The 12,059-nt window shown below is 53.7% G+C and overlaps 1 protein-coding gene across 1 annotated transcript in view; it reads right to left on the bottom strand.

The window, feature by feature from the left end:
• Positions 1–12,059, bottom strand: part of ABR (ABR activator of RhoGEF and GTPase) — a 185,874-nt gene that overhangs the window by 52,130 nt on the left and 121,685 nt on the right. Inside the window, 2 exon segments of the mRNA XM_070390306.1 lie at positions 3,646–3,706; positions 6,488–6,595. Coding sequence (XP_070246407.1) covers positions 3,646–3,706; positions 6,488–6,595 — 169 coding nt within the window.

A 12,059-nucleotide genomic window follows, 5' to 3' on the forward strand; every position in this document is an offset into this window, starting at 1 on the left:
CAGAGAAAATCCAAGTTCAGCAGACACCAGCCAGGGTGGGCCTCGAGTTCCTGCCCAGAGAAAGTTGATACTGCAGTGTCAGCCCCCTCCATCCCTCTGCTGGGTCCCAGGAGGAAGAGGTTTCTGACTAAGCTCAGAGGTCTGCACAAATGGCAGGTTGGGTTTCAGAGGGGTTATTAATATGCCTCGAGTCACCTCAAGAGTCCACTTGATTGTGGCCATGGAATGAGTCCTAATGTATCAGCCCCAGATTGGGGAGGGGCAGCTGGGAGGAAGGTGGGGAGAGGCCAAGAGCAAGGACAAGGCCCCAGGGCCGCGGTCAGATATGGAGGGAACCAGGGCGGCCGTGATGGGCGTGCCCCACACCTGCTTCCCCTGAGAATGCAGAGTGCACAGCTCACCCCCCGCCCCATACACACCTGCTCCCTGCCTCTGCTCCTCCCCCTCTCCCTGCTCCTCAACATGTGGTTCCCATTTCTGGGGCACACACCATTGACCAAGTTGCAATGCCCGTCTCTCCCCCTCCTCCTAAAAGCCTTCCCCAATCAGGACTTTCACAACCAACATTCACACAGCCTAAAAGACAAACCATGACCTGTGCAAGGTGGGCCTCTCTCTAGCTTGCTGAGTACTTTACTCCGTGTCCAATGGCACTGTTTTACATGTGCTATTTCCTTTTAATTAAAAAAGGAAGGGACTGTCCTGGTGGTCCAGTGGCTAAGACTCCACGCTCCCAATACATGGGGCCCCGGGTTCAACCCCTGGTCAGGGAACTAGACCCCACATACCGCAACGAAAGATCCTATGTGCCACAATTAAGACCGGGCACAGCCAAATAAACAAATAAAGGAATAAATACACTTTTTTTTTTTTAAAAAAAGGAAAGCAATGATCACTAGTCCTATTTTACATATGCAGAAAATTCTCCAAAGTACAAAGAAGTTTTATGTAACTTGCTCACAATCACAAAGCTGTAAGAGTCAGCTGGGTTTTGAATGTAGGTCTACCACTGCTCCCTAATTTTGAGCCGTCCCCCTCCATGGGGGAGGGCAGCACCAGCAGAAGCCCAGTGGTCCTTGAGAGGGTTCTGGGAAAGATTCATCAAGGAGTGGATGAGCTGGCCTCTCTTGTTGCCAAGGTGAGCCCCCTCCTTAGGGGCCTGAGTCAGACTCCCTTTGCCTCCCACCCCCCCAACCATGTTTGGCATGGAGCCCTGGAGAGTGGACATTCGGTACCTAACCACTAAGGCAGACAACCACAGTGGTGGTGGTTTAGTTGCTAGGTCCTGTCCGACTCTTATGACCCCATGGATTGTAGTCCACCAGGCTCCTCTGTCCATGGGATTTCTCAGGCATGAATACCGGAGAGTGGGTTGCCATTTCCTCCTCCAGGGGATCTTCCTGACCCAGGAATCAAACCCAGGTCTCCTGCATTGCAGGCAGATTCTTTACTGACTGAGCTATGAGGCAAGCCCAGAGTGAGCCCTAAGTCACTCAGCCTCCCTCAGACGTCAGACCAGCACCCTTTGGAGGGGCTGAGAAGGTTCAAACAGTGTGGTCAGTAAGGGCCCCTTCGCACCTAACCCCTCACACTTTGAAGCTGACTTCATCTCAGGGGTGGAAGAAACCCTGAACTTCAGGTCCTGAGCCTGTTTCACTAAAACTAAGCTTCCTTTTTGGGGAAGAAAGAGGAAGCAAAGGGCCGACTGTTTCCTCTTTAGAGAAGCAGAGTGGAGACTTGACCAACTCCCTGGCCAGATCGAGAAGGGCATTTCCCCTCCGATCTTCAACCAGGCCAGCTTCAAGTCCAGACTGTCAGGATCTGAGCCGAGGGGTGGGGCCCAGGGCAGCCTCTGCCCGCTAACTAGTGCTCCCCGTGCTGTCCAGCTGGGACAGCCAGAGAGGGACGACCTCAGGGTCTCTCTCCATCATGAGCAGTCTTCTATACAGGACATCTAAGAAGGGGAGGGGACAGCTGATTGTGCACAGAGGTCGCAGGGAAGAGCCCGGAAAACCTCAGCATCGCTCCTCCAGCAAGCTGCCGCCCGCCTCTGTTCAGCCTTCAACAAGGAGCTCCAGGTTACCACGGAGACATGAAAGCAAAGTGACTGAGAGAAGCTGAGACAAAACGCCTGCCTGGTGGGAGGGAAGACGGTCCTGAAACCAGCCGCCTGCCCTAGGGGCCCAGAGCAGCAGGCCGGGGGCATCACTTGACCCTTATGCCCCTGCCAAAGGCAGCCTGGGTCATCCCGAAGGTACCTCTTGCCTTGGAAGGCGGGGCCTGCCGGCTTCCGGACACCTACCTCTTTGCCTAGGCTGGTGCCAGTCTCCTCTGAGCCGAGAACCTGGGTGGCAGCACACACCTGTCTCGGGACCCCTGTCCCTGAGGGAGCTGCAGAGGATGCTCCGTCTGCCCCCTGGCCCCCCACCCATCATACAGTGGGGGTGTGACCTTCACAAAGCAGAACCTGCCACGCCCCCCTCTCCCACCAGCACTCACCGCGGACCTTCTGCACTAAGCAACAAGACCTCAGCTCAAGGGTCTCCAGTGGTTAGAACGAACCCCCTGGGGGCTACCCAATTCCTTCCTGCTCCCAACCATATTCACGTTCTCCAGTCGCCTGTGCACAGAGCAGAGAGCCAAGGCAGTGTGTGCGCTCCAAGCACACAATACCCTGGTCGCTCACCATCCTCTCCTCTCGCCCGAAACAAAGAGACTCCCAACTTCTCCCTCCAGCAGGAGCTGGCACCCTCCGAGCCCAAGGCACTGCCATCTGGACCATCTGGCCCTCTCCGATCGGCCCCTGCTGACCCCTCTCCAGCCCCGGGGTGGCCACCCCTGCAGGTGCAGCCTTGTCACTTTTTCTCCTTGACAGCCTCTCCAGGAAGTTGCTCCCAGCTTCTGGAGCTGAGCCTCGAATTCCCCCCACAGATCCTCGGAGGAGCCTGGCCCCTTCAGCCCGGTCCTCCCATTTCCAAGCCCCCTCTGCCTGGAGGGGCCCCCAGACTTCAACTCCAGGTTGGAAGCTGGCCGCCCGCGGCTTAACACAAGTCCAGCCACTTGTTCCCCCTCCCTACCCTGCTGCCCCCCACCCCCCCTTGCCGCCACATTTCCACCCCTTCCATCCACCCACTCCATCCGGCCCCCAGAGGTGGGAGGACACCCCACCTCCCGCGAGAGGAGGCCTGGGTTACCATAGGTGCAGTTACAGCAGAAGCGAATGATGAGAAGTATTTCCATGGCAGCCTGCGTCCCCGTGGCGGGAGCGTGCGGCCATCGCTCCGGGCTCCCCGGCTCCCCTCAGCGGCCCGGCCACTCAGCCACCTTCGCGGCTGCGGCTGCACAGCCTCCAGAACCAAGCAGCCGCTTCTGAGTGCGCCTCTAGCCAGGGGGAGGGGAGGGAGGGCGGTGCGCGTGGAGCGGGAGGAGGAGGGGAGCGAGGCGCCTGCTGGCATCCTAAGGAGGAGCACGTTTGTAGCTGGCCAGCTGCCTGGGGACAGAGGCTGGATTCCTCCTCGCGTGCACGCGCTCACACACACACTCACACACACGCGCGCGTGTGAGTACGTGTGCACACACCTACAAGCAAGGCACAAAGCCAGACAAAGGAAGGTGACTGTTAATCCAACCCTTTCCCCATAGTACCTTCCATAGTGACTGATGTGTGGCTGTCCCTGGAGTCCTTGGGACCTTTCACCTTGAGTTCCTGCCAAACAGAGGAGAGGAATCACTCTACCAGGCCCAGCCCCACCCCGGGCCTCCCCATTCCCCATGGTGAACACAGCAGGAAACAGGGCTCTGAGACCCAGGGGTGCAAACAGGAGCAAAGAGACAAAGACTAACAGACATGGGTGGGCTCTGTTCTGCCTCTCTGACTCCAGAGCCCCTGGCCACACCCGTCAACTCCTGGAGCCTCCTAGGGTCCAGTGGCTGATGCAGGCAAGAAGGAGGGGCTCTGGGGACCAGAGAGGACTGTGATCACAGTCAGTGCTCCTCAGGCCTGTCCCCTAAAGCCCCTCCTCAGCGACTAGGAGGGCCTTCAGAGGATGAGCAAGAATGGGACCACCCTTTCCCCACCCCCAGCAGCAGCCACTGCTGCACAGCAGCTCAGGGCACACAGGGTTTTAGTGGACAAGCACCAGCATACCAGCTGGTCTTTGGGCATGAGCAGCCCTGGAGAGGAGGAGACAGGGGTCCCACACGCCTTTATGGGGGCAGCAGGGACGTGGTGCGCCTGGGGCCGAGAGGTGCAGGGCAGTCCGACCTCTACTTCACCCATACCGAGAGGGACTCACCCAGCCACCAGCCCCAGCTGCACTCCCCACCTACTGTGCCTGGGCTGGACATCCAAGCCCACAAACTGCCAGGAAGGAAACAGCAACACCCCCCCTGGATGCCACACAAAGGGACAGGGGTGCTGGCAACAGGCCCCAGGGATGGCTTATCTGATCCTAACCTCTTTCATCTGCCTTCAGGACAGAGGTTCCAGCTCCGGCCCTTTGCCAGTAGACCAGTGTGGCCTGTAACTGGAGTCGTAACGCAATCCCCACCTTGGAAGACTGAGTACATGGAGTGGGGGCTCCCAGGGGACTGTCAGCAGGAAGGCGGGGGTGAGGTGAGGCCAAGGTCAGGTACCAGGTGATGCTGTCTGCTCTCCCTGGCAGGAAATGCCCAGGCCACGGGCACTCTACACTTGCTACTCCTGCCTCAAGCTGTTTCTAGACAGAGAAAACCCCCAGGGATGAGCCTGGGGCATGGGGGTGGGGAAAAGTGAGGTTCCTCAGCTTCTCAAGGCTGTGTCTCTGGCTGGTGTCTAGATTCCCAGCTTTAGGGAATTTTTCTCCATGCGCGCTTCCAGCGCAGCCTAGAAGTACAAAATCACTCCGCGGCAGAGAAGGGCCTAATTGCAGTAATGAAGCGGCAGCACTAGTAGGGAGCGACTGCGACCGCGCATGAGTCAGGGTGAGAAGCCACTGGCAGCCGGCCATGGGCCTCGCTCTGCCCTTGTAGGGCTGGCTTGGAGGGGAGCTTGGCGATGAGCACAGGGGTTTCTGCTGCTGCTGAAACAGGGGGAACAGACAACAGGCAGCCAGCCCAGGCTAAGAGGAGACCCTCTCCCACTCTCTGGACAGTACATGACCCGGGCACCCAGGCAGCCTTGGCAGGGCCACTCGAACACAGATAGGGACCACCCTTTCTCCAGCCTCACTGTTCCATGTACTGGGACCTTCCTACCCCTCGCTCCATGCCATCCTTCCAGGCAGAAGGTGACTCACCTGACCCCTGGGTTTGGAAACAAAACAGAGCTCAGCTCTCCTCTGTCTGCCCCCATGAAATGTGTTTGAACGTGGAAGGGAAGTGTTAGCAAACCCAGTGTGGCTACAGATCCACATCCATGTTATTTCAATCCAGCTTTGATGGGTAATCAAGCTCACACTTTCATCTCCATCTGCCCAACACATGTGTTCCCTCTCGGCTGATTCCAAACTTGGGTATAACCCTGTAGCTTCCCGAAAATTATCCTGCATCTCACCAACTTTTCTAGCACTGGAGCTGAGAAAGCAAAGGATCAAGAAAGACCTATAAAGAAGGACTTCCAAAACTGCAGAAAGAGCTCCCTCTCCTTGGAACCAGACATTCTCTTACCCTGAGCTTGGAGCTGGGAACTTTGATTGTAAAGCCAGTGCCTTAAGGCATATCCCTGAGATCTTTTTGGCTCAAGGGGTGAGCTGGGCTGTGCTCCTGAAGAATTCTAGGACACTTCCTGGACACAAGTGTTGACGGCAGATGATGCCACATCTTTGCCTTGTAGAGGAGGATGGAGTTGGGACTGGATGCTCCCCAGGAAGGACAGGCATATTCCTAGCCAGAGGGTCTAGAGCTTCTTCTCCAGATAAAGGGCCCTTGTCCTCTCTCTGTGAGATTTCAAGGATCTTAAAGGATCACCTAGTCCAGACTCCTTCAAGCCACTCTGATTATAAAAATCACCTGGGCAAGCTTGTTTAAAAACAAAATAGACTCCTGGGCCCCGCCCCAAACCTTCTGAATTGAAGCTCCAGGGAAGGTGCCTGAAGATCTGCATTTCAAACAGTGGGCAGGTGGTTCTTGTCAAGCAGACTTGGGGTAAGCTGGACCAATCCAGACAGCTCATTCTACAGCAGAGGAAGTAAGCCCAAAAGAAGGGAACTGATTTGCTTAAGGTTACCCCAGTGTGGGAGAATGCTGCCTTTTTTCTTTTTGCTTCCCCTGTTCTAACACAGAATAACCTAAATCAAAATAACAGAAAAATAACAGAATCATATAGAAATTGATATTCTTATATTAAGAAGGAAAATGTCAAGGGCAAAAAAGCAAATGTCAGGCTGTTACCCATCAGGAGAACTATTTTTCTCACGGGCAAGCAGAAGAGGAGAGGCTCTAAGTCTGGAAGGCTCTGACCAGCCCCTCAAAACCCTGAGTAGGGGTGGCAGTGCAGGGAGCTGCCCACCTCGGAGATCTTCTGGAACTGGTTGTTGGACTGGCTGCACTTCTCAGCTGTCTCCAGAGCGACTTTATAGTTATCCACAAATGCTTTGTACACACCAAGCTGGCTGGCCTGCAGGGCGGAGAGAGAGGAGGGCAGGAGTGGGATGGGGAGAAAGGATTAATGAATGGATGAAAGCATAACCAGAGCACCTGGAGCTCCCTTAGCGCTCAGAACCTCTAACTCAGTCCAAATGGCTAGCTGCGAGCAGAGAGAAAAGGCAGGAATGAACATACTACGGCATCCCTTTGAACTCCACAGTTTCCATGGAAACTGGCTCAGCCAATAAGGTTAACAAGGGGGTTTGTGGGGTTGTGGGGAGCAGGGCAGGGCCTTTGTTGGCTTGCTAAAACTCAGCTCATAGCAGCATTTGGCTTTATTTAGCATCATCAAAGTCTTGCACAGTTTGAAGCCCCTTAATGCCTCACACGTCTTTCACATCCTGGAATTAGCTGAAGCACTGGGAAGGGGGGTGGGCACGTGTGGCCCGCTCAAGGCTCCACTCCCCATGCTGAGACTGGGGAACTGCATTTAAAGGCACAGTCCCCACTTCCCTTGGCCTCCAGGTCCCTGTCCCCACCTCCTCAGCCTTCAAGGAACCAGAGGTCCTTCTCCTCTACACATCTGCATGTCAGTCTGCACCTAACACAAAGCTTTCCCCGGCTTAGGACCACACAGAGCCTCGCCTTCTCGGGGAGGCAGAACAGATGCCATCAGCCCTTACTGCAAAAGGGGAAACCGAGTTTCATTAATTCAATTCTGCAGGTGTATTTATGGAAAGCCTTCTCTGTGCTGTGCATGTGTGTTTCCTCTTACAGGAGCAAAGGGCGGAAATTCAAATTGAACCACAACGAGATACTATTTCATACCCATCAATCTGGTCAAAATGTTAAAGTCTAATGATATTAAGAGTCAGAAACAATGTAGGAAAACAGGAACTTTTAAAGACTGCCTGTGGGTGGGTGTAAATTGGTATAATTATTGGGAAAATAATTTGTCAATAACCAATAAGGTTGAAAATATGTTCAGTTCAGCCTATTGAGCATATCCTCTCTACATACAGACCCCAGGGCTACGCTGTCCAATACGGGAGCCACTTGCTACACGTTAGTCAGTCGTGTCTGACTTTGCAACCCCATGGACTTGTAGCCCGCCAGGCTCCTCTGTCCATGGAATTTCCCAGGCGAGAATACTGGAGTGGGTAGCCATTCCCTTCTCCAGAGGATCTTCCCGACGCAGGGATTGAACCTGGGTCTCCTGCATTGCAGGAAGATTCTTTACCATCCGAGCCACCAGGGAAGCCCTACACATGAGCACCTAAAATGTGGCTAGTCCAAACGGAGGTGGGCTGTGAGTGTAAAACACACACTGGGTTTCACAGGCTTCGTATGCAAAAGAGAACGTAAATTATCTAATTCCTTAATCTTGACTGCATGTTGAAATGGTAATATTTTGACTCTATTAAGCTAAATAGAATATATTCTTCACATTAATTTCACCTGTTTATTTCTACTGAGTGTGGCTGCTGCTAGAAAAATTATATATGTGGCTCACACTATTATTTTTACTAGAAAGCACTGCTCTAGAGAAACTTGCATGTGTGTGTGTCCAAGGAAATGTAAACATGGGTATTTTACCCACTTCATTTTTTCTTTTGTGAAAAGACTGCAAACCAATGCTCACAAAGAAAGGAACCCATACACACTGTGCAGTTAAAATGAATGAACTAGATCTCTGTGTAGCAACGATGACAAGTTTCAAAATGAATGCTGATCGAATGGCAAAATATGATACATATATACATATTTTTTTCTACACTTTAAAAGTAAATGCAATGCTTTAAGAAGATACAGATATGTAGCAAAACCCACAAACTGCAGCCTAAAAGACTACACACCAAATTCATGCCAGTAGCTGCTTCTAGATTGAGAGGAAGGGCAAGAGGAAAGGGTGGCAGAGAGACTAACTTCATCCTCATTTGTAATTCTTTAGCTTCTTGATTAAAAAGTCTTTCCCTGTATCTTCAGAGAGTTGCTATAGCTCAAACCGTAAAGAATCTGCCTGCAATGCAGGAGACCCGTGTTCGATCCCTGGGTCAGGAAGATCCCCTAGAGGAGGGAATGGCAACCCACTCCAGTATTCTTGCCTGGAGAATTCCATGGACAGAGGAGCCTGGTGAGCTACAGTCCATGGTCGCAAAGAGTGGGACACGACCGAGTGACTAACACCACTACTACAAGCTCTGAATTCTTCAGAGCTTAGTGACTAACACTACTACTACAAGCTCTGAATTCTTCAGAGCTTAGTGTCTGTTAATTCTGGGAGGTGAGTGTATTGTTGTTTGCTACATTATTCTCTAGATTTTCTGGTTAAGTTGTTTTTCAATGAAGTAGCAAGGAAATTCAGCTGCTGGGGCCTTCTACCCACCAAGGTGCGGGGAGAAGGGTGGGTAGGGGAGGAAGTCTGCTGCCCCTGAGGCCTGCCCAGACAGACTCTGCTTTCTGCACAATACCTGCACTCCTCAAGGACCCAAAGAGGTGGGCTAGGGAACCTGGAGCCCTCCAGGGCAGAGACAGCTCAAGGAAGCTGGCAGGTGGGGCCCAGGAAAGCCAGAGGAAAAAGTGAGACCCAAGATGCTTAAGAAGCCAGGGCCAGAGCCATGCAGGTCTCAGCCCCAGATGGGCCAGACTTCAGAAATGGGCAGGGGTGGGAAGGGATGGAGTCCGTTTCCTCTTCCAGGGAGTGTCCTGGCCCCTGGTATCCTAGGCTACAGGGGTTGTGCTAGACAGTTGCTTCCTAAACCAGGATTACTGATATCCTTCCAGGTACACATCTTCCTTGTCCACCTTTCCATGAGAGGGATAAAGACTGGGTGTTCAGGGTGGAATGCTACCTTCCTAACCCACTGCCAAGGGTGTAGTCGGAAACAGGCTGCAAGCAGGAGCCCCCTGGGCAGAAGGCCTGTGCGCAGGGGTCACCGGCCATCCAGGCACCGCCATCTGCATGGAGCACCCGAGTCTGCGGGGCCCGATGCCTGGCCTGCCTGGGCCATTCCCTGGGAAGTGGAGGTTGCTTTGGAAACAGCAGCTTGGCACGGGGGTGATCTCATAAAACAAATAACAGAGATGCTAATTCCCCTCTCTCAGTAATGGATAATCAAATACCCAGAGGCCAGCTGGAAAGAAATTGCCTCCAGATGCCTGGGCTGCCCCAGCCTTCTCCCAAGCCCGTAGGCTCAGGGGCTTCAGGCGTCAGTTCATGAGGCAGGGGAAGAGAAGTGGGGGTGGGGGCTGGGGTAGCAAATACATGGCCAAGCCAGTGGAGCTCAAACCAGAAGGGGGAACCCTGGTGACAGCAGGGTCCAAATGACAAAGACAAATTGGGCAGGCATTCCACTATGCCCCCGGCTACTCACTCCTCCCACACCCCCACCCTCCTCTCTTCTGCCCTCCTGAGGGCTACAAGAGACTCCCCCTCAAGCCAGTCAGCACAGGCTCCTGGACCAGGTGGGCGGTGATGACTGGGTGTTCATCATCCCTGAACAGGGGCTAGTACTCTGGGGCTGCCAGAACCGGAAGTGTGGGGTTCCCTGGCAAGAATGCCTTTTGCGGGGGCCTCTTCCTAACAATAGTAATAACAGCAGTAATAATAGTAATAATGGTAATGATAATGACTAAGTATTAAGTATTTCCTAACTTACTATACTCCAGGTCCTGTTTCAAGAACTTTTTAGGTATTAACTCACTCAGTCCTCACAATCCAACAAGGTAAACACTATTATTATCCTCATTTTTACAGACGAGGAAGCTGAGTCAGGAGAAACTGGGTACATTGCCCAATGTCACATGTTTACATCTAACCTGTGGCAGAGCCTGGATTCCAACTCAGCTGTGACCTGGATCTAGAAACTGTGTTTATCTCTGTGTGTCCCTCAGGACATGGACCTCAGGTCCTGTGATGTCTCCTCAATGCCCTTCCAACTTCTACCTGGCCCCAGGGGCCAAGAACAAGGTGTACTCCATTCGCCCATTCATTCATTGGCTCATTTGTTGACTCATTCATTCACTCACTCACTCACTCATTCACATATTGAGTTCTAGACTGGTTCTGAGAGTCCAAACTGAAGAAAACACAGTCTGTCCTCCTGGAGCATATTCTGGGGAGTCAGGCAGTTTCGTGTTCATGGAGGGTGTAAGCACAGCAGCTGCATTCAAGGGGCTGCAGAAGCGTTCTCCACAGAGGTCACTTTTAAATTGGAAACTGACCAGAGATGCCAGACAAGACAGAGAAGGACATTTGAGGCTAGAGCCGCAAATACAGAGAGGTCAAGTGTATCTGCAGTGTGAACTGAGAGACCAGGGTGGGGAAGGCAATAGCCAGAGGCCAGGGTGGATCGAGGCCAGCAGCAAAGGGTCTCATAAACCAGACAGCGGAGGCTGGTCTTTATTCAATGGCTAAGGGGGAGCCCCCTGAAGGGATGTGAGCAGGGAGGAAGTGAGGTCCAGGCAGGAGTTTAGAAAACATTCTCCTGTTGCTAGGTAGAGGCAGGCCTGGGGTAGAATGCATTCCTGAGCCCACAGCAGTGGTCCAGATGAGGGCACTAGCAGGTGGAGAGAAGCAGGTGGCTGTGAGCTTTAAAGAAGTGGACTCTAAGGGATGCAGGGAAGGGAGGTGCCAAGGATGAGTCCTAAGGAGTCACGGATATCCATCATGGGATGTGGCCACACCCACTGAGACAGAGGCAGGGAAGACAGCAAAGAACCTCAGAGCCAATGAGTTCAGTTTTGAGCATGCTGAGCTTGTGGCCCCGGAGCATCCAAGCAAGAGTCTTCTCTGGGTAAGAAAAGCAGAGGCCTATCCATTCAACGGGTCCGACCCCTGCAGAGAAGTCCTACCCCTGCTCCCTGCCCCCCACCACTTACACCCAGAGGACAGGACCACAACTCCTATGCTCCATCCTGCCTCTTGGGCTGGCGAAGTTATGGGGGGCAGAGCCAGATTGGGGGTGGTCCATGGGTCTGACTGGGGGTCCTCGGGGGACATTGCCAGAGACAGACACTGAGCTGGAGCAGACGGTGTCACGGAAGCCCCGGGAGCTAAGACCTCAGGCAGCCTTTCCCAACACCAAAGCCACACGATACTTCTGCCTCCTCCTTCCTTCTCCCTGCCCGGCCATGGTAGGGGGCTGGGCTCTTAGTGCTTTCCATCCAGGGCCCTCAGCAGAGGATCGTTAGCTGACACTGTCTTCCTCCACCCCAACTCTTCACTTCATAGGTACCATGGAAGTGAGGAGAACGTCTGAGGTCTCAGGTGAGGGATGCCTGCCCCTCCACCCAGCACATGCCCCTCCATCAGCTGAGGCCCGCAGGGGAGCCTTCGGTCCAGCCCTGAAGCCCCCTGCCAGGGGCACCCACGTACATGGCCTGTCTCCGGCAGCCCTAGAAGAACTCTAGGGCTTCCCTGGGGAGGCCGAGAGCCCAGGCACGAGGCAGGTTCCCCACAAGGCAAAAGCCCAGGCTTTTCTCCAGGACTCAGA

This window comes from Bos mutus, chromosome 19, assembly GCF_027580195.1.
Source record: "Bos mutus isolate GX-2022 chromosome 19, NWIPB_WYAK_1.1, whole genome shotgun sequence".
In the NCBI taxonomy this organism is placed as follows: Eukaryota; Metazoa; Chordata; class Mammalia; order Artiodactyla; family Bovidae; genus Bos; species Bos mutus.